Below are 24241 nucleotides of genomic sequence, written 5' to 3' on the forward strand. Positions count from 1 at the left end.
GAGGATGTACAGGGGTGTCCCGGGTTGGAACCCAGTTATTACTGTTCAGTGGTCCTGATGCTGATTAGAGGATGTACAGGGTGTCTCTGGTTCGAACCCAGTTATTGCTGATACCGATTCAGAGTGGGTCCTGATACTGAATAGATGATGTACAGGGGTGACCCGGGTTGGAACCCAGTTATTACTGTTCAGTGGTCCTGATGCTGATTAGAGGATGTACAGGGTGTCTCTGGTTCGAACCCAGTTATTGCTGATACCGATTCAGAGTGGGTCCTGATACTGAATAGATGATGTACAAGGGGTGTACACAGTTACTGACACTAAATCCAGTAATTACTGATACTGATTCAGAGTGGTCCTGATGCCGAATAGACAATGTACAAGGGGTGTTCACAGTTACTGACACTAAATCCAGTAATTACTGATACTGATTCAGAGTGGTCCTGATACTGAATAGATGATGTACAAGGGGTGTACACAGTTACTGACACTAAATCCAGTAATTACTGATACTGATTCAGAGTGGTCCTGATGCCGAATAGACAATGTACAAGGGGTGTTCACAGTTACTGACACTAAATCCAGTAATTACTGATACTGATTCAGAGTGGTCCTGATGCCGAATAGACGATGTACAGGGGGTGTACACAGTTACTGACACTAAACCCAGTAATTACTGATACTGATTCAGAGTGGGTCCTGATGCTGAATAGATGATGTACAGGGGGTGTACACAGTTACTGACACTAAATCCAGTAATTACTGATACTGATTCAGAGTGGTCCTGATGCTGAATAGATGATGTACAGGGGGTGTACACAGTTACTGACACTAAACCCAGTAATTACTGATACTGATTCAGAGTGGTCCTGATGCTGAATAGATGATGTACAGGGGGTGTACACAGTTACTGACACTGAATCCAGTAATTACTGACACTGATTCAGAGTGGGTCCTGATGCTGAATAGATGATGTACAGGGGGTGTACACAGTTACTGACACTAAATCCAGTAATTACTGATACTGATTCAGAGTGGTCCTGATGCTGAATGGAGAGTGTACAGGTGGTGTACACAGTTACTGACACTGAATCCAGTAATTACTGATACTGATTCAGAGTGGTCCTGATGCTGAATGGAGAGTGTACAGTTCGAATCTAGTAATTACTGACACCGATCCAGAGTGGGATCACTATGAGGATAGAGGATCCAGTTAATGCGAATCCGTGTACAATCCGGCCGTACGGTGCTGCCACTATGCTCATCGTTAGCGGGATTTTCATACACTAATGTTTGTCAACCCTGGCAATCGAAGCGCTGTCCAGTTATACTCCGTGATCCTAGCATGCCAGAGTAGACTTACGTTAGTTTATGAAAATCTCGCTTACAATAACCATAGCGGCAGCACCATACGCACCCAGTAATTACTGACAATGATGCTGAATAGACGATGTACAGGGGCTAATATCAGAAAAAAATAAAACCGAAAGTGATTTTGAGTTTTGAGGTCTTTTCCAAATTGCCTTCTTTGAATTTCCACTATGCAATTAACCTTGTTTGTATTTGTAAATACGTTATGAATGTTTTGTGTTGCTTTACTCATAGATTTACTTAAGATTCTGTTTGCTCTTGACTTGTTTTGTTTTTTTGTTGTTATTGATCAATAAATATATTCCATTTTGGTTGATAATTGGTTATCTTATATATATATAATCTATAATCTGATCTTGGAGTTGAGAAGACTGAAAATCCTGCATTGTCTAGTCTGACTTACATACCAACCCCCTCAGAATTGACACTGGTTAAAGTAACTGCGTGACTGATATGGCATCTTTTCAGTCTACATCTTGCAATAGACGATGTACCGGGGGTGTCCCAAGTACGAACCCAGTTATTACTGACACTGATTCAGAGTGGGTCCTGATACTGAATAGATGATGTACAGGGGGTGTACACAGTTACTGACACTGAATCCAGTAATTACTGATACTGATTCAGAGTGGTCTTGATGCCGAATAGAGGATGTACACGGTTATTACTGACACTGAATCCAGTAATTACTGATACTGATTCAGAGTGGTCCTGATGCTGAATAGAGGATGTACACGGTTATTACTGACACTGAATCTAGTAATTACTGATACTGATTCAGAGTGGTCTTGATGCCGAATAGAGGATGTACACGGTTATTACTGACACTGAATCCAGTAATTACTGATACTGATTCAGAGTGGTCCTGATGCTGAATAGACGATGTACACGGTTATTACTGACACTGAATCCAGTAATTACTGATACTGATTCAGAGTGGTCCTGATGCTGAATAGATGATGTACAAGGGGTGTACACAGTTACTGACACTGAATCCAGTAATTACTGATACTGATTCAGAGTGGTCCTGATGCTGAATAGACGATGTACACGGTTATTACTGACACTGAATCCAGTAATTACTGATACTGATTCAGAGTGGTCCTGATGCTGAATGGAGAGTGTACAGGGGGTGTACACAGTTACTGACACTGAATCCAGTAATTACTGACACTGATTCAGAGTGGGTCCTGATGCTGAATAGAGGATGTACAGGGGTGTCCCGGTTCGAATCTAGTAATTACTGACACCGGTCCAGAGTGGGATCACTATGAGGATAGAGGATCCAGTTAATGCGAATCCGTGTACAATCCGACCGTACGGTGCTGCCACTATGCCCATCGTTAGCGGGATTTTCATACACTAATGTTTGTCAACCCTGGCAATCGAAGTGCTGTCCAGTTATACTCCGTGATCCTAGCATGCCAGAGTAGACTTACGTTAGTTTATGAAAATCTCGCTTACAATAACCATAGCGGCAGCACCATACGCACCCAGTAATTACTGACAATGATGCTCAATACACGATGTACAGGGGCTAATATCAGAAAAAAATAAAACCGATAGTGATTTTGAGTTTTGAGGTCTTTTCCAAATTGCCTTCTTTGAATTTCCACTATGCAATTAACCTTGTTTGTATTTGTAAATACGTTATGAATGTTTTGTGTTGCTTTACTCATAGATTTACTTAAGATTCTGTTTGCTCTTGACTTGTTTTGTTTTTTTTTGTTATTGATCAATAAATATATTCCATTTTGGTTGATAATTGGTTATCTTATATATATATATAATCTATAATCTTATCTCGGAGTTGAGAAGACTGAAAATCCTGCATTGACTAGTCTGACTTAACATACCAACCCCCTCAGAATTGACACTGGTTAAAGTAACTGCGTGACTGATATGGCATCTCTTCTGAGAACAGTCTACATCTTGCAATAGACGATGTACAGGGGGTGTCCCAAGTTCGAACCCAGTTATTACTATACCGATTCAGAGTGGGTCCTGATACTGGATAGAGGATGTACAGGGGTGTCCCGGGTTGGAACCCAGTTATTACTGTTCAGTGGTCCTGATGCTGATTAGAGGATGTACAGGGTGTCTCTGGTTCGAACCCAGTTATTGCTGATACCGATTCAGAGTGGGTCCTGATACTGAATAGATGATGTACAGGGGTGACCCGGGTTGGAACCCAGTTATTACTGTTCAGTGGTCCTGATGCTGATTAGAGGATGTACAGGGTGTCTCTGGTTCGAACCCAGTTATTGCTGATACCGATTCAGAGTGGGTCCTGATACTGAATAGATGATGTACAAGGGGTGTACACAGTTACTGACACTAAATCCAGTAATTACTGATACTGATTCAGAGTGGTCCTGATGCCGAATAGACAATGTACAAGGGGTGTTCACAGTTACTGACACTAAATCCAGTAATTACTGATACTGATTCAGAGTGGTCCTGATACTGAATAGATGATGTACAAGGGGTGTACACAGTTACTGACACTAAATCCAGTAATTACTGATACTGATTCAGAGTGGTCCTGATGCCGAATAGACAATGTACAAGGGGTGTTCACAGTTACTGACACTAAATCCAGTAATTACTGATACTGATTCAGAGTGGTCCTGATGCCGAATAGACGATGTACAGGGGGTGTACACAGTTACTGACACTAAATCCAGTAATTACTGATACTGATTCAGAGTGGTCCTGATACTGAATAGATGATGTACAAGGGGTGTACACAGTTACTGACACTAAATCCAGTAATTACTGATACTGATTCAGAGTGGTCCTGATGCCGAATAGACAATGTACAAGGGGTGTTCACAGTTACTGACACTAAATCCAGTAATTACTGATACTGATTCAGAGTGGTCCTGATGCTGAATAGATGATGTACAGGGGGTGTACACAGTTACTGACACTAAACCCAGTAATTACTGATACTGATTCAGAGTGGTCCTGATGCTGAATAGATGATGTACAAGGGGTGTACACAGTTACTGACACTGAATCCAGTAATTACTGATACTGATTCAGAGTGGTCCTGATGCTGAATAGACGATGTACACGGTTATTACTGACACTGAATCCAGTAATTACTGATACTGATTCAGAGTGGTCCTGATGCTGAATGGAGAGTGTACAGGGGGTGTACACAGTTACTGACACTGAATCCAGTAATTACTGACACTGATTCAGAGTGGGTCCTGATGCTGAATAGAGGATGTACAGGGGTGTCCCGGTTCGAATCTAGTAATTACTGACACCGGTCCAGAGTGGGATCACTATGAGGAGAGAGGATCCAGTTAATGCGAATCCGTGTACAATCCGACCGTACGGTGCTGCCACTATGCACATCGTTAGCGGGATTTTCATACACTAATGTTTGTCAACCCTGGCAATCGAAGTGCTGTCCAGTTATACTCCGTGATCCTAGCATGCCAGAGTAGACTTACGTTAGTTTATGAAAATCTCGCTTACAATAACCATAGCGGCAGCACCATACGCACCCAGTAATTACTGACAATGATGCTGAATAGACGATGTACACGGTTATTACTGACACTGAACCCAGTAATTACTTACAATGATGCTGAATACACGATGTACAGAAGCTAATATCAGAAAAAAATAAAACCGAAAGTGATTTTGAGTTTTGAGGTCTTTTCCAAATTGCCTTCTTTGAATTTCCACAATGCAATTAACCTTGTTTGTATTTGTAAATACGTTATGAATGTTTTGTGTTGCTTTACTCATAGATTTACTTAAGATTCTGTTTGCTCTTGACTTGTTGTGTTTTTTTTTGTTATTGATCAATAAATATATTCCATTTTGGTTGATAATTGGTTATCTTATATATATATAATCTATAATCTTATCTTGGAGTTGAGAAGACTGAAAATCCTGCATTGACTAGTCTGACTTAACATACCAACCCCCTCAGAATTGACACTGGTTAAAGTAACTGCGTGACTGATATGGCATCTCTTCTGAGAACAGTCTACATCTTGCAATAGACGATGTACAGGGGTGTCCCAAGTTCGAACCCAGTTATTCCTGATACCGATTCAGAGTGGGTCCTGATACTGAATAGAAGATGAACAGGGGTGTCCTGGGTTGGAACCCAGTTATTACTGTTCAGTGGTCCTGATGCTGATTAGAGGTTGTACAGGGTGTCTCTGGTTCGAACCCAGTTATTGCTGATACCGATTCAGAGTGGGTCCTGATACTGAATAGAAGATGAACAGGGGTGTCCTGGGTTGGAACCCAGTTATTACTGTTCAGTGGTCCTGATGCTGATTAGAGGTTGTACAGGGTGTCTCTGGTTCGAACCCAGTTATTGCTGATACCGATTCAGAGTGGTCCTGATGCTGAATTGATGATGTACAGGGGGTGTACACAGTTACTGGCACTAAATCCAGTAATTACTGATACTGATTCAGAGTGGTCCTGATGCCGAATAGACGATGTACAGGGGGTTTACACTGTTACTGGCACTAAATCCAGTTATTACTGACACTGAATCCAGTAATTACTGATACTGATTCAGAGTGGTCCTGATGCCGAATAGATGATGTACAGGGGGTGTACACAGTTACTGACACTAAATCCAGTAATTACTGATACTGATTCAGAGTGGTCCTGATGCTGAATGGAGAGTGTACAGGGGGTGTACACAGTTACTGAAACTGAATCCAGTAATTACTGACACTGATTCAGAGTGGGTCCTGATGCTGAATAGAGGATGTACAGGGGTGTCCCGGGTTCGAATCTAGTAATTACTGACACCGATCCAGAGTGGGATCACTATGAGGATAGAGGATCCAGTTAATGCGAATCCGTGTACAATCCGGCCGTACGGTGCTGCCACTATGCTCATCGTTAGCGGGATTTTCATACACTAATGTTTGTCAACCCTGGCAATCGAAGTGCTGTCCAGTTATACTCCGTGATCCTAGCATGCCAGAGTAGACTTACGTTAGTTTATGAAAATCTCGCTTACAATAACCATAGCGGCAGCACCATACGCACCCAGTAATTACTGACAATGATGCTGAATAGACGATGTACACGGTTATTACTGACACTGAACCCAGTAATTACTGACACTGATTCAGAGTGGTCCTGATGCTGAATAGACGATGTACACGGTTATTACTGACACTGAACCCAGTAATTACTGACAATGATGCTGAATAGACGATGTACAGGGGCTAATATCAGAAAAAAATAAAACCGAAAGTGATTTTGAGTTTTGAGGTCTTTTCCAAATTGCCTTCTTTGAATTTCCACTATGCAATTAACCTTGTTTGTATTTGTAAATACGTTATGAATGTTTTGTGTTGCTTTACTCATAGATTTACTTAAGATTCTGTTTGCTCTTGACTTGTTGTGTTTTTTTTTGTTATTGATCAATAAATATATTCCATTTTGGTTGATTATTGGTTATCTAATATATATATAATCTATAATCTTATCTTGGAGTTGAGAAGACTGAAAATCCTTCATTGTCTAGACTTAACATACTAACCCCCTCAGAATTGACACTGGTTAAAGTAACTGCGTGACTGATATGGCATCTCTTCAGTCTACATCTTGCAATAGACGATGTACAGGGGGTGTCTCAAATTCGAACCCAGTTATTACTGATACCAATTCAGAGTGGGTCCTGATACTGAATAGAGGATGTACAGGGGTGTCCCGGGTTGGAACCCAGTTATTACTGTTCAGTGGTCCTGATGCTTGATTGCACAATCGTCCATCAAATAAGAGTACTCGATTTTTGAATGTTGCAGGAATGAGGACTCTACGTTCGACTCTGGGAATCGATGATTCCACTCGTGGCAAGCGAGGATCCACCAGGTTCGCTAGTGTGCATTCAGATATTCGTAAAATTCACCCTATATATGAGCCTAAAGATCATCTGAGTTAATGTTTTTAATGAAAAGTTCGCATTGGAGTTACGAACAGGATTGAGATCATTGTGAGTAGTAAAAAAAACCGCGCATTCTGAAAGAAAAAAACCAGAAATGATTTCCTTCATTTTTAATGATTCATTTTCAACGTCTCCACTACAATCGCATTCATCTTCAGGAATCACAAAATCCAAAACTAAAGGAATCTTTTCTTTTTTCTGTCTGAATTTGGTATTTTCTACGGCTAAACGCGGACTCAAATAGTGAACGGACGTTTTTTCTAGTTGTCCTATTGCGCAGTTGAATGATTTGAAATTGAAAAATTCGCTTGATTCGAACGATTTGAAGTATTTTGTTTTGAGTCATCACCGATCGCCAACAATAAGCGGGTAAGTTAATAGTAAAGGGGGTAAGTTTACAGAAAGGGGTAATTTCACAGTAAAAGGGTTGAGTTTACAGTGAAAGGGTTGAGTTTACAACAAGAGAAATGAGTTCAAAATATGGGGATTAAGTTATATGACGCTTTGTCGTGGTTTGGGTTTCATCGAAACATTTTTATGTGATCTATTGAGCACCGCACACAATCAACCGTTATAAAAATGGTCACCAGGCAGCCACATTGAGTTCACTCTCATAATATCTCAGGACCAAGTGAGCATAAGGTTTAATTCGGTGCCCAAAATTGCTAGAAAACGGTTTATTTGAATCAAAATGGCCACCATCATCCCCATCTCTCTCCTTCCCCCACTCGCGTCCTCTCTCCCCATGCCCCCCCTCTCTCTCTCTCTAGGACGAGAGTTTTGTTTTTGTGTAGTCGAGTGCATGTAGGTCTACTTTTAAAATATATATATATCTATCTATACTAAATAATTCAAATATATGTATTTGATTTCAATGTAACACGAAACGTATGCGTTCATAGGTCATTAGCCGCCCCTGCCGGAGAGGGGGAGAGGGGGGAGGGGGTCTTTGTGCCACGATCTACTGATGATATCCATTAGTTTAGAAATCTTTTGATCAGGATGACACAAAAGCGCCCGCATTTTAATTAAGTAAGAATATTTGAAATTAAACGAATAGACCTATTCAACTGCGTTTCTGGGTCACAACTGCCAAATTGGACCCAGAAATGTAATAATGTGCCCAAAACTACAGTCCTTGGTCCAAAACTGCTGTATCTGGTGCAGAATTGAAAAATTCGGTCCAAAAACAACGAAATTGGGCCTAGATCCCGATCTCGAACCGGACCGCGCCCGGAAATAAAAACACGTGAGAAGAAAGCCAGACCGTGAAAAACAGGAAACAGAGATTTAATATTTCATCATTGATCGCTGTTTATAATTGGACGATCGATCACACACCGTATTAACAGCAGCCGGTGACAGTCACAGGCAGGCGTCGCGGGGGGTCGCGGCTTATTGTCAAAAAGGCCACAGCATTAGACATGATTACCGGGTGAGCGATTGTAGTGTTACTCCTGTATAGAGCGGTACAGTTATATTCATTGTTTCAGTTAAACCATCTTGCGTTAGTCTCAGCATCTAGACAACCTCTCAACCTCTCAACCTCCCTCACTACCCTCCTCGCCTTTACATCGTCTATTCAGCATCAGCAAACTCTAAATTAGTATCAGTAATTACTGGGTTCGAGCCCGGGACACCCCTGTACATCCTCCATACATCATCAGGACCTGATGCTGAATAGGACATGTACAGGGGTTCGAACCCGGTCTATTGACACTGTTTCTGAGCGGTTATGATGCTGATTAAAGGATGTACACGGGTGTCTCGACCGTACGGTGCTGTCGCTAAGCTCATCGTTAGCGGGTTTTTCATACACTAACGTAACGTCAACTCTGGCAATCGAAGTACTCTCCAGTAATACTCCGTAACCCTTGCTTGCCAGAGTTGACTAACGTTAGTGTATGAAAATCACGCTAACAATGAGCATAGCGGCAGCACCGTACGGTGAAATGTTGATATCTTAATAAAGTTATTACTGACACTGATGTGGTCCTGATGCTGAATAGAGGATGTACAGGGGTGTCCCGGGTACGAACCCAGTAATTGAATTAGAATAGACCTGATTTGTCCATAAAAACCTAGGAATTTCGAATTTATTCCTAAGATACCAAATTCCTCGTCTAAACTAAACTCGCCCCTAGTGGTTTATAAAGACGACTGACACCTCTTCTTTCTTTCTTTCTTTCTTTCTTTCTTTCTTTCTTTTTTTCTGTTTTGAAACTCATCTATATAAAACTGTTTCAAATAACAGATAACTCTTTCGTCTTCGGTATTCGGTATTTCTAATTCATATCATTTTAAAGTGTAAATCATCATTTGGATAAAGTCGTCACATGACTGAAGTCATTTCTATTTTTGAGTCCCAATTTATATTTTTAATACTAAATGTAAATCGTCATTTGTAAAAACAGATTCCTACGACTTTCACTCAAAGAAACGTTTTACTCTTTACATTTGAATAAGTCTATTTTGCTGCAGTCGTCAAGAACCGTCAAAGATCTCACGTGTTTTACTGTGATAAATATTCCATTTTTCAGTTTTATAAATTTCAAACATTCACGAATAATCGATGAACTAATGAGCTACGTCATGTACCGGAAGTTGTCATTGTTGACGTTGCTCGTCTGTTGCGCGACCGTTGTTGCCGGTGACTACGAGAATCCGATTGCCGACGAAGATGTAGGTGACAAGAAAACCATTGTTGAACTTGTTTATTCGAACTCTGCCATGGTAACCGAAAATCCATAAACCACAGGGGCTCGTGTCTGGGTACAGCCTGGATTTAACAGATTATCATGCTTGCAGTAACAGCACCTCTGATACGAGCCCTTGTGATATCAAACCACATTTTCTAATGAGTAGAATTGGTTAATTAGTAGGTTCCGAATTTTCTAATTAGTAAAAACGGTGAACTCGACGTTTTTGGATCATATCGCCCTCTACAGGTGGCAAATCGAATCAATCTAATTAAATCTAATTAATTATTTTAATACGAACTAATTATTTGTAAATACTTAATTTTCCTCTATTGTTGGAATAATAAGAGCCGACCACGACAGCTGTCAGAACTATCGCTAGTGAGATTGCGATCCGATAGATGGCGAACTAGTCGATGAGTGATCTGTGTATCCGTTCTTGTTTCAGTCTCAGTTGAGTGAATGTGATTTGAAGAACTACGTGTGCCGTACATTGATGAGAATATCGAGAGATGAAACAGATTCAGAAACGAGCGAAGATCAAGAGAATTTTAAATGTGAAATGTGTTCCTCGATTTGGGATGAATCCGACGGCTATTCCTTAACGTGGACCTCCTACGAAAGACGTAAGTAGAAGTCTTAAGATTTCAGAGATAACTCACTTACCAGGGCTTGGGATGGGGATTGTCATTGATTGACTTGACCAGTATCCAGTAAGAAGGGATTAAGAAAAAATCCTTAGCCAGTGCCCAGTACATCAAACACCAGAGGCCAGTTCCAAACGTACCCTTAAATCTTAAAACTGGTCTTAAGTTGTTAGATTGGCTATAGAACTAAGTTGGTCTTAGACTGGTCATATAAGTCTAAGACAAAGACCAAAAGTTAGTTCTATAGAAAATCAAACAACTTAAGATCGGTCTTAAAGATTTAAAACTACGGACTTAAGTCACGACTGTGAAACTGGCCCCAGTGACCAATTGCCCAAACATTGATTAAACAATGGATTCTGGAGTCCATGGTCAAAGTTTAGCGGTGGACAGTTCATTAAGTGACAATTGAAATTGAATTGTTACTATTATTGTCGACCCGTTAATTCTAAAACAATGTTTGAACAACTGGCTCCAAAACGACAAAAATATATATCGAACAAAACGACTGTTATTGTTATATTCAAATTCTGTAGTCAAGTAAATATGATTCTTTTCATTTGTTAGTCTTTGCTTATACAATATAACAATATACAAATACTTGAAAATACTGTGAAAATAATCTATACACACTATATGGTGCTCTGGCAGTCGAGGAATTTCAAAATTCAAACTATATTTTCGTTTATATCAGAGTTCTTGAAATTCATTACACTTCATAAAGTTACATTTATACAACACAACAGCCACTGTAGATTCCTGACCTCTACTACAATGTAGTTATCTTCTGAAGAGTTTCTGATATCTGTGACAAAGTCGTCATCTTATAGAGAGTTTCTGTAACAGTGTAGTCATCTTCTTGTAGCATTCCTGAATCTGAGCTTAGTCCATTGTTCCATTATCATCTATATATCATAAAGAAAAGATAAAAAATAAATTCGAGCGTTGAGTTCATAATATAAGCGCGTAAATCCAGGAAAGGTTGCTTATGACAACCTAGGTTAGTATCCGCCCCTGAAACCCAACCTTACTTTTCCCTATACTGAAAACTTTTGAAAGGTTGAGTCCGACCCACACCATCAACCTGTCTCACTGAACCCATGGCTTACATACATGTAACCGGCAATGTTTATGGGGGACCTCACTTTCTCTTTTGGTACTACATTATTTTTGTGTCGTGCCCTACGCATCTACTAACCTAATTGTGGTCTTATGCCATCTGCAACAACGTAGGTATCTTCTGGAGGGTTTCTGATATCTGGGACAACGTAGGTATCTTCTGGGGGGTTTCTGACACCTGCGACAACGACGTAATCATCTTCTGAAGAGTTTCTTGCATCTGGAACAATGTAGGTATCTTCAGGAGTGTTCCTGACACCTGCGACAACGACGTAGTCATCTTCTGGAGGATTCCTGACACCTGCGACAACGACGTAGTCATCTTCTGTTGAGTTTCTTGCATCTGGAACAATGTAGGTATCTTCAGGGGGATTCCTGACACCTGCGACAACGTAGGTATCTTCTGTAGAGTACCTAACATCTGGGCCAACGTAGTCATCTTCTGGAGAGATCCTGTCGTCAGCTGAAGTAGTTGTTGGCTGAAAATAAATCGGTAAACAATTAGGCCTAATAATATATTCGCAAATAAAAAAAATTGAAAACAATAGAAATGTATTATTTATATTGACAAACCTTAAGTGCAACAATGTAGGTATCTTCTGGAGGGTTCCTGACACCTGTGAAAATGTAGGTATCTTCTGGAGGGTTCATGTCATCTGGGCCAACGTAGTCATCTTCAGGGGGATTCCTGACACCTGCGACGATGTAGGTATCTTCTGTAGGGTTAGAGACACCTGCAACAACATAGGTATCTTCTGGAGTGTTCCTGATATTTGGGACAACGACGTAGTCATCTTCTGCAGAGTTTCTGACACCTGCGACAACGTATGTATCTTCTGAAGAGTTTCTTGCATCTGGAACAATGTAGGTATCTTCAGGAGTGTTCCTGACACCCGCGACAACGACATAATCATCTTCTGGAGGATTCCTGACACCTGCGACAATGTAGGTATCTTCTGGAGGGTTCATGACATCTGGGCCAACGTAGTCATCTTCTAGAGGGTTCCGGACACCTGCGACAATGTAGGTATCTTCTGGAGGGTTCCTGACACCCGCGACAAGGTTGTCATCTACGTCATCATCTGAGTTCCATACATCTACATCATCATCTGTAGAGTTCCATGCATCTACGTCATCATCTGTAGCGTTCCTTACATCTACGTCATCATCTGTAACGTTCCTGACACCTGCGACAACGACATCTACAATATCTACATCATCGTAGATTTCACCGTCATCTATGTCTTCGTAGATACCGTCCTGTGTTGTGTAGATCCTACCACCAACTCCAGAAGACGAAGGCTGAAAATAAATCGGTTAAAAAATTTACAAAATATTCACAAATAAAATAAAATTTAAAAAACAATGTGAATGTATTTATATTAACGAACCTGATAGCACATTGCCCCTGGATCGGTCGTGTTGTTACCTAAACAATAATAGAATGTTAGATGAAATATTACATGTATTTATTCTTATTCAAAGAACTTCCTGTTCCCAAAATCAAGTCAGATTATATTCTGGAGCACTCAGTTTCATTGTTATCATTTCTAATTTGACGTAAATCCCCCAAACACGCTTTCACTCAACCCCGTTTAATAGTAAAATGATAAATAACAAACCAGTATTTCTGTTTCTCACGTTCCTCCGCTGTCTGATCAACACGGCGATGGCTATAGCAGCCACTATTACTAGAATCAGGAAACCGATCCCGAAAACAACTGTCAAATAACTGATTCTATCTGTATCCGTATCTGTATCTGTATCTGTATCTGAAATACAGATTATGAAACTCATCTATATCAAACAGGTTCAAATTACAGACTTAAGTTTACATATTTAAATTCTACTATTTTCACCTTTAACCCGCCATAGAAGTTTAAACCCAGCATTACTTCTAGAGTTGTCTGATGTAAACTGTATTGTAATATTTCCAGTGTGGGATCGATTACCTGGAGCAGCCGACCCGCAATACAGATTATAGCCTGGTGAAGAAATAAATAATGATAAAACTTTATGAATCATAAAAATCATTCACGTTGTGAAGAGTGTTAAGATTTTTACCGGTTTCACTTTTTATCGTCAACGCGTCCCAGCAACGACCTTTACTTGTCTGTATATGAAAATTTGACTCAAACGATATTTCAACCATCTGCAAAAATATAAATGTAATTCAAAAGTGATCAATTGTATTGTCAGCAGAATGTAGGACCCGTTTCAGTAGTTCAGTTTCAACTTTAACCCGGAGTTATCAGTTGAACTAAACCCCGGAATAAAGTTAAAACTGATTCTAATCCCAATGAACCTCGTGCAGAAAATCTGACGACTTCATTTTTTCCTAAGACCAACATTTCACAATTATTATTCATATATTTACCGTGTTTTCAGGTGCTTGGATTAACCAGCTACAGTCGATATTGTCATTATAGCTGTTCGGGTAGTTAGGGCTGGATATGACGCCTGATCTACCATTCTGTATTATAGGTGTTTTACTACATGAATCAACTACAAATAAATATTGAATTGAATTGTTTTATATGTGATTTACTGATTCCATGATCAACTTCTCATTATGCTCAGCTACCTTTCACAAATTTCCAACAGAGTTCAAACCCTTTATGGTAGGTACTAGACCTGTCTGATGTAAACCGGATGTCTACCTCACTGGTATAGTTACGTGTAGGTGGCGCTGTATTGCCGCAATATACATCACGATCTGCATTAAAGATAAACACACAAATTAATGATACATTTTTAGCTGGATTTGAAAACACAAATCTATCAGTAGCAGCCACACCGCAATATTCAACACTCCCTGATGATGAAATAAATCTGATAAAATTTTATGAATCATAAAAATCATTTACGTTGTGAATAGTGTTTAGATTTTTACCGGTTTCACTTTTTATCGTCAACGCGTCAAAGCAATTATCACCAGTTTTGGCCCCAATACCGAAATTCGAGTCAAATGATATTTCAACAATCTGTAAAAATATAAGAATTAAGATTAATAATTGTTGATTATAATTCAAAGTGAACCGTCGTATTGTTTGCAGAGTGCAGGACCCGTTTGTATGGATCAGTTTTAACTTTAATCCAGAGTTATCAGTTCAAAACTAAACCTCGGGTTAAAGTTAAAACTGAATTCAGCCGCCATTGAGCTCGAACTAGTGCAGTAAACCCGACATCATTTTTCTCATAGACCAAATATTTACCGTGTTTCCAGGTACTGCAATTAACCATCTACAGTCCAGCCTGCGGTAGTACTTGTTCGGGTAGTTAGGGCTGGATAGGACGCCTGATCTACCATTCTGTATTATAGGTGTTTTACTACATGAATCAACTACAAATAAATATTGAATTGAATTGTTTTATATGTGATTTACTGATTCCATGATAAACTTCTCATTATGCTCAGCTACCTTTCACAAATTTCCAATGGAGTTCAAACCCTTTATGGTAGGTACTAGACCTGTCTGATGTAAACTGGATGGCTACCTCACCGGAATAGTAGCGTGTAGGTGGCGCTGTATTGCCACAATATACATCACCATTTTCTGCTGTAAAAATAAACACACAAATCAATGATAGATTTTCTAGCTGGATTTGAAAATATACATCAGGAGCCACCAAATAAATCTGATAAAATTTTATAAATCATAAAATTCATTCACGTTGTGAATAGTGTTTAGATTTTTACCGGTTTTACTTTTTATCGTCAACGCGTCCCGGCAACTATCACCAGTTTTGGCCCCAATACTGAAGTTCGAGTCAAATGATATTTCAACAATCTGTAAAAATATAAGAATTAAGATTAATAATTGTTGATTATAATTCAAAGTGAACCGTCGTATTGTTTGCAGAGTGCAGGACCCGTTTGTATAGATCAGTTTTAACTTTAATCCAGAGTTATCAGTTCAAAACTAAACCTCGGGTTAAAGTTAAAACTGAATTCAGCCGCCATTGAGCTCGAACTAGTGCAGTAAACCCGACATCATTTTCTCATAGACCAAATATTTACCGTGTTTCCAGGTACTGCAATTAACCATCTACAGTCCAGCCTGCGGTAGTACTTGTTCGGGTAGTTAGGGCTGGATAGGACGCCTGATCTACCATTCTGTATTATAGGTGTTTTACTACATGAATCAACTACAAATAAATATTGAATTGAATTGTTTTATATGTAATTTACTGATTCTATGATCAACTTCTCACTAATGACCTACCTTTCACAAACCACCACAGCAGTTTAAACCCACTGTAGCTACCATAGCTGCCTGATGTAAACCGGATGATTACACGACCGGTATAGTTACGTGTAGGTGGCGCTGTATTGCCACAATATACATTCACTGTAAGAATAAACACACAAATCAATGATATTTTTTAGCTGGATTGGAAAACACAAATCTATCAGTAGCAGCCACACCGCAATATTCAATACTCCCTGATGATGAAATAAATCTGATAAAACTTTATGAATCATAAAAATCATTAACGTTGTGAATTTTTACCGGTTTCACTTTGTATCGTCAACACGTCCCAGCACCGACCGTAACTTTTGGGCTCTATGCTAAAATTCGAGTCGAATGATAATTCAACCACCTTAAAAACAATATAAGAATTTAGAATTTAAATATCATTCAAAAAGTGAGCAATCGTAAAATATAGGACCCGTTCATATAGATCAGTTTAAACTTAAACCCGGAGTTACGTATCAGTTCAGAACTTAACCCCGGATTAAAGTTAAAACTGTTTTGACCAAATATTTACCGTATTTTCAGGAGCTACAATCGCCCAGCTACAGTTCAGTCCGTGGTAGTAGTTGCCCGGGTAGTTAGGGCTGGATAGGACGCCTGATCTACCATTCTGTATTATAGGTGTTTTACTACATGAATCAACTACAAATAAATATTGAATTGAATTGTTTTATATGTAATTTACTGATTCTATGATCAACTACTCATTATGAGCTACCTTTCAAAAACCGCCAGAACAGTTTAAACCCTTTGTAGCTATTAGAGCTGTCTGATTTAAACTTGATGATTACATCTCCGGAATAGTAACGTGTAGGTGGCGCTGTACTGCCACAATATACATCACCATTTCCTGCTGTAAAAATAAACACACAAATCAATGATATATTTTTAGCTGGATCTGAAATCAATTAACTGAATAAATCAAATATATTCCTTAATTTATTCATTTGACATCGAGTCTGAAATAGAATGATTCGATTCTTACTGGAATAGTCTGTGTATATTATGTATAATTTGTCACGGCAATTATGAGTATCACTGGTCGTATTGGAATCCACTTCGAAGATAGGATCAAACGATATTTCTACTTTCTGGGAATAGAAATAATCATGATTCATTATTATTCAAATGCGTTCAAACCCTCTATTACTTGTAACACGGTTATTTAAGGGCTACAGGTAGAATTTAGGAACAAACATGATTCAACTTTTTGAAATAAAAATAATTGAATTTATCAATGATCAAATATTTTCACACCATTCTGACTGTCATTAGGGGTTACCCGTTATGGGGTCATCCTTATTAACGAGATGATGTATTTTACCGAGATGAACCGAGATCAACCGAGATGAAATTAAATATAACATATTTATTTATTCCTTATCGATTTTAACACTTGAAATCATGTTATATCAGTAATAAATACCTTCTAGAGTCATATTTTACATATATTCTACATATTTTACATATTTTTTTATTTAAAAAAATTTTGACTCAAAAAACGTAAACTCGGTTAGCAATAAAATTTCATTGAATTTGATTGATCGACGATCTCATCTCGGTAAAGTTAAAAGTTATTTTTCCAAAAATATCCGACAAAATATGTAAAATATGAACCCAGCAGGCATTTATTACTGATATTATAATATGATTTCAATGGTTAAAATCGATATGGAATAAATAAATATGTTATATTTAATTTCATCTCGGTTCATCTCGGTAAAATACATCATCTCGGTAATAAGGATGACCGCCCGTTATGTGATGTTATAGTTAAACAGTTAAGCAGCCGATTTGGTGCTGGATCCAAGCTACGTCCTACACTAGTCCAAATTGTACTGACAAAAACATTTTTGATAATATTTCTAGTTTTCCTAACCGCGTATAAATATATTTTACCATTTCCTGTGTTTTATATTTACCATGTTTTGCGGTGTTCGAATCAACCATCTACAGTGCAGATTGTCGCCATAGTTACCCGGGTAGTTAGGACTGGTTATTACGCCTGTTCTACCGATCTGTACTCTAGACTGCCTGCTACATGTCGAGTCAACTACAAATATTAAATTTATTATTATATATGTTATTTACTGATTTCATGATAAACTTCTCATTATGTACTATGGTACCTTTCAGTATCGTCCAGTGGAGTTTAAACCCGGTATAAGTTCGACTGCTGCCTGTGTTAAACATGATTTTTACAGAACCAGAATAGTAACGTGTAGGTGGCGCTGTGCTGCCACGATAGCTAGCAATATCTATTTTCAAAATAAAATACACAAATCAAAATTTTTCTAGGTGGATCTGAAAATAATAAACTAAATGAATCGTAGATATTTTTCGCATATTTTTAAAAATAGAATTATTCCATTCTTACATATCCCGTTAACGAATATGTTTAAAGGGCTACCACTATCCACTCTGAATCTAGGATCAAACGATATTTCAACTCCCTGAAATTAAGCAATTATAATTGATTATTTTTCAAATCCTAGTACACTTCTCCAAATTATACAGACAAAACATGTTTCATAAGCGGCAAATATTTTTCACTCCTAAAAGCAACAATTTCCTGCGTTTTCCTATAATTACCGTGTTTTTAGGTGTTTTTATCAACCATACACAGTTCAGATGGTGATTATAGTTGCCCGGAAAGTTAGGACTGGATATGACGCCTGATGCACCATTCTGTACTCTAGGTGTCTCACTACAAGTCGAATCAACTACAAATAAATATTGGTTTTATTGTTTTATATGTGATGAATGAATTTATTTTCTCAAATGTTTGAACATGGGTATAATAATAATTTTGTTTGATTACTGCTGCATATGAATTGAAATTTTACTTGTTTGAGGAGGACATCCCCGAGCCGTAAGAGCTGTACCTGAAGGGGATGCCCTCTAAGATTTACTGATTCCATGATCAACTTCTCATTATGAGCTACCTTTCAAAAACCGCCAAACGAGTTTAAACCCTTTGTAGCTGACAGAGTCGTCTGATGTAAACCGGATGATTACACGACCGGAATAGACACGTGTAAGTGGCGCTATACTGCCGCAATATACATCACCATTTTCTGCTGTAAATATAAACACACAAATTAATATTTTCTAGCAGGATTTTTAAAAACACACATTTCCCTGATGAAAAAATAAATCTGATAAAATTTTATGAATCACAAAAATCATTGTGAAGAGTGTTTAGATTTTTACCAGTTTTACTTTTTATCGTCAACGCGTCAGGGCAACCACTGTACGTTCTAAATTCTACATGAAATTTCGAGTCGAATGATATTTCAACCATCTGCAAAAAATATATGAATATTCAGCATTTAATTATAGTTTAACAGTGAACATGTATGTATTGTTTACAGGATGTAGGACCCGATATATACAGAGTGTCTTAGAAAATGTGATACACAATTCATTAACTATTACACGTAATTTTAGCTATTTTCTTGGGGAGGGGGTAAGGTTGGTAGACCTGGATGTTTGCAAGAGGATCGATTGGCCCTAGAGTCAAACCTAAAACTACAGATTGTTCCATTGTGTACGTTTATTGTTAAATGACCAGCTGCTGCCTGTTGAGATATTGATCACTAAATCACTGGATTTCACTTGTTGGGTATTCTACTGTGTAAAAACTGAGGTATTCAAAACATATCTAGCAGGAATCGAAAACTTTAGTCTTCGGAAAGTAACAGATTTTGAGAAATACTGAATCTGATGAGTCAAAATTCTACGATAAAACGTCGACCTCAAGTGTGAAAACAGTTACCATATTGAACAAATCTGGAGCAGCTTAATTTGTAAGGAGGACCAACAATTTTATTCAGGAGAAATTTGTCTTAGTTAATTTATGTCATGTCTCAAATCATCATGTCATATGGCAGCAGATCATTTATCAATACACGCACACAATGCATGCATTAATCCTTATTTCTTATATTGGTTCAACTCCAACCATTTTTTAAGCTACGGTAACACATTTTTGAGACGCCCTGTATATCAGTTTTAACTTTACCCTAGAGTTATCAATTGAACTAAACCTCGGGTTAAAGTTAAAACTGAATTCAGCCGCCATTGAGCTCGAACTAGTGCAGTAAACCCGACATCATTTTTCTCATAGACCAAATATTTACCGTGTTTCCAGGTACTGCAATTAACCATCTACAGTCCAGCCTGCGGTAGTAGCTGTTCGGATGGTTAGGGCTGGTTATGACGCCTGATCTACCATTCTGTATTATAGGTGTTTTACTACATGAATCAACTACAAATAAATATTGAATTGAATTGTTTTATATGTGATTTACTGAATCCATGATAAACTTCTCATTATGCTCAGCTACCTTTCACAAATTTCCAATGGAGTCTAAACCCTTTGTAGCTACTAGACCTGTCTGATGTAAACTGGATGACTACACGACCGGAATAGTAGCGTGTAGGTGGCGCTGTTTTGCCACAATATACATCTGCCGTAAAAATAAACACACAAATCAATGATAGATTTTTAGCTGGATTTGAAATCTGTAAACTGAAGAAATCGCAGATATTTCTTCATTTATTCATTTCACATCGAGTTTAAGATTAAATTGTTCGATTCTTACAGTTTGGGTCATTATATATGGATACTTTGTCACGGCAATGACCACTTGCCGTATTGAGTTCCAATTCGAAAATAGGATCAAACGATATTCTTGACACCTAAAAATAGAATCAGTCACGTGGTTATCTAAGGGTTTCCCGTAGAATTTAGGATCAAATCAGATTCAACTTTGAACTATGCAACTCTGAAATAAAATTAATTTGATTGTTTCATTATTTCTTAAATATTTTCACTACATTCTAACTGGTAGTAATGATTAAGGGTTACCCCTATTGATAATGCATAACGTGATGTAATAGTTAATCAGTTCAGCGCCCGATTTGGTGCTGGATCCAAGTTCCGTTCTACACTTGTCCAAATATTACTGACAAAAACATTTTTTATTATATTTCTAGTTTTTCTAACCGCGAATATATTTCACAATTTCCTGTGTTTTATATTTACCATGTTTTGAGGTATATCAATCTCCCAAAAACATTCCAGATTGTCGCCATAATTGCCAGGGTAGTTAGGACTGGTTATGACGCCAGAAGTTCCGTTCTGTTTTCTATACCGCCAGCTACAACTCGAGTCGATGTTATCTGCCCAAACTGTATAGAAAAATACCCGTATCTATAAACTTATAAAGCGGTAGTTAGTAGGACTAACTCAACTGATAATGAATTTAGTTAGCCTTCGGGTCGAGGTTAATACCAGTCTATAAAAAAGAGAACTGGTCATCAGTTACCACACCACACTGATCACCAGGTCACCACAGCTGACTAGTCACCAGTCACTGGACTTGTCACCAGGTCACCACAGCTGACTAGTCATCAGTCGGCACCACAGCTAAATGGTCAGACACTGACCGGACAAACTACATCAAACTTTATGGTCTAGTGGTTAGCGTGATCGCCTGGCACAGTGGAGGTCCCGGGTTCGAGGCTGAGGATAAACTCCTCCCGCTAGGTGCTGATGATAAGTTCCCGCGATAGAAATATCATTTGATTTTGATTAATTAAATATGTTATTAATCTTTTAAATTCTATATATTGTGGTTTTAAAACCTACTGTCTAATTTGACCGGTGCTATACTACCAATAGGTAGTTGCTGTTTTGAGAAAATTTATTCCTTTTTTTTTAAAATAAACAACTGTCCTTGAAACGAGTTCCGGAACAACGCGTCATACTGGCCGTTTAGTGAGGTAATAAAGTGACCTTTTGAGACCATTAGTTTAGAGAGTTCCTCAGATTGGCACCCGCACCGCGGCATTGATCAAACAGTTCTAACCTATGTGACGGCACTAATCTCAATAATTTAACTCTAAAATTCTTAATCAACAAATTTAATCAGTATTAAGTGATATAAATATTATTTGTTCGCTTACCTTGAGAATTCTCGACGAATAAAATTACAGCGACCACAAACAAACTCTTCATCATCAACTCCATATTCAAACAGATACCCTCGATAAATACTAAACAACTGAACTGTGAACTGTGAACTACTACCAAAAAACTGCGCCTTTTCACACAGACCGATACGAACAGCTTTATGAATCAGAAAACTGAGTTGGTCTTTAAATAGTAATTCTATTTCCTTGTTACAATCTTGAAAACGATTAGGAGAATATTGTCACTCCGCCAGCATCATCATCAGTTATCACCATTATATGTTCATGTAAATACTGGCTTTATTTAGAGAATTATTAAGGATTAAATTGTCTCTCCATCATCACACTCAGTGTAACACAAATAGATAAAGCCAAAAAACCACATAAACAGGATCTTCCTTATGTACATTTGATAAAATAAATGGACGATGAATAGAATCAAAACTTCGAAGTAAAGAAAACTGCATTTTAGATAATAGTTTAATTTCCTTAATTACCTCTCTGATTTATGGTATAATAGGGGTAATTATCTGCCCATCAGGAAACACAGACACTGGTGCTGCGGGATATTGATATAAACTGATAAATCAAACTATGCATAAAACTTTTAAATAAAACCAATATTTCGACGACTTCGCGATCATGCGTCCCGTGTCAAACCCTAAATAAAACAAGGAAACAAAAGTCGAAATTACTCCGAACATTCAGTTTTACATTAAGGGTTTGACATAATATGTTGGTTTTATTTCTATGATACGTAAAGACATTAATTCAGTTTTCCACTATAAATACGATTCAGTCAGTTGTTATAAACACGGTAATAACCGTTTGAAGTTTTTAGTGCGTTTTTGATATTTGTCAATTTTTCATTGTGTGTTTAACATTGTTTTATTCCTATGATAGAACGTTAAGACAAAAATAGTTAACTGATATTCTGGATAGTAGGAGTTTTCACGTACATTCGTTTCCACCTGGCCCGAAATCGGTCATTTTTACTATTTTTAGAAAACAAATAAGCCATTTCTACCTAATTAAATTAATATTGAGGGCCACCGTAAAGTAGTTGTTTTACACAGCCCGCGGTATTACATTAGTTTACAGAAATTCCGCTAGGTGACCGTATGGTGCTGCCACCTAGTTTGCTGCGGTTGAATTAAAATGGGTGAATGATCGATTCGAATCCCACTATTTGGTTCTCTTTTTAATGCCACACGCGGATTTAGGTTCGAAACGTTTACCGTTTGAAGTTTTTAGTGCGTTTTTTATATTTGTCAATTTTTCATCGTGTCTTTAACATTGTTTTATTCCTATGATAGAACGTTAAGACAAATATAGTTAACTGATTTATTCTGGATAGTAGGAGTTTTCACGTACATTCGTTTCCACCTGGCCCGAAACCGTGAAGCATCTTCATTCACCGGTCAAGGGATTCGAACTCACTTATCAGCGCCGGCGTCCCCCATGACACCGCGAGTCGTTACCGACCTGAATCTGGTCGCACCAATTACAGGACTTGTAACAAATGACACGTGGTGTCCGACCAATCAGTCCTCGCTTAAGGGTTTGCGGAAGCGAGTTCAGAACCCCTGGAAAGCGAGGATGACCCGTGAAGTGGAAACGGAATCTTTTGTCTACGTAGTCCGAACCCGCAGTTCGCCACCAATATTCCGGAACCAGTCCATCTGACATTGGATAGTTTGGACACGGGACCGCAACAAACAACAGCATTAACCGAGGGTTAGGACATACAGAAAACGCGTGCAAACCCTTCCCATCGTGTTATAAAACCTGTCCAAAGCTAAAACTTGAAACGGGTTTTGTTTGCGATGGAAGAGTTTGAACGGGTTTGAAATCAGAGTCTGCGGCTGGGAGTCGCAGTGATTGAAACTCACCACGGATCCCGCGATAAACAAACAACACGATAATACATATATTTATTGATGTACATCAAATTAATACAAGAATTTCATCATCTGGTGGAATTATTCCAACAGGTTTTAACAGCATCACAGATTACTACAAATAATACATATATAACATTTATACAAATACATACAAACTCAGATACAACGATTCATCGGTTACAACAAATATATAGAATTTTGTCCCAAGTAAAACAATTTGATTAATTTCACACTTCATACGTAACGTACTATCGGTTATAGCTAAGAGATTTTCACGGTCCCGTGAAGTTTGGTTTATTAAGCCTATGGTCCAAAA

At 38.3% G+C, this 24241-nt stretch overlaps 1 protein-coding gene across 1 annotated transcript; it reads right to left on the bottom strand.

Moving 5' to 3' along the window:
• Positions 1–11300: 11300 nt before the first annotated feature.
• On the bottom strand, positions 11301–22145 carry LOC141909719 (cubilin-like). The gene is made up of 30 exons (XM_074800309.1): positions 22016–22145; positions 21093–21238; positions 20650–20746; positions 20392–20514; positions 20185–20312; positions 19256–19346; positions 18988–19122; positions 18635–18765; positions 18420–18495; positions 18172–18300; positions 17965–18095; positions 17028–17133; positions 16761–16895; positions 16557–16684; positions 16298–16388; positions 16010–16135; positions 15805–15932; positions 15484–15574; positions 15206–15343; positions 14999–15126; positions 14677–14767; positions 14368–14499; positions 14161–14288; positions 13848–13935; positions 13643–13768; positions 13406–13555; positions 13175–13212; positions 12357–13085; positions 11863–12262; positions 11301–11569 (listed from the first exon to the last, which is right to left on the bottom strand). The coding sequence occupies exons 1-30, from the start codon at positions 22077–22079 to the stop codon at positions 11547–11549; spliced, it is 4227 nt and encodes a 1408-aa protein (XP_074656410.1). The 5' UTR covers positions 22080–22145; the 3' UTR covers positions 11301–11546.
• Between the last annotated feature and the right edge of the window lie 2096 nt (positions 22146–24241).

The sequence above is a fragment of the Tubulanus polymorphus genome, chromosome 8 (assembly GCF_964204645.1).
Source record: "Tubulanus polymorphus chromosome 8, tnTubPoly1.2, whole genome shotgun sequence".
Taxonomy (NCBI): Eukaryota; Metazoa; Nemertea; class Palaeonemertea; order Tubulaniformes; family Tubulanidae; genus Tubulanus; species Tubulanus polymorphus.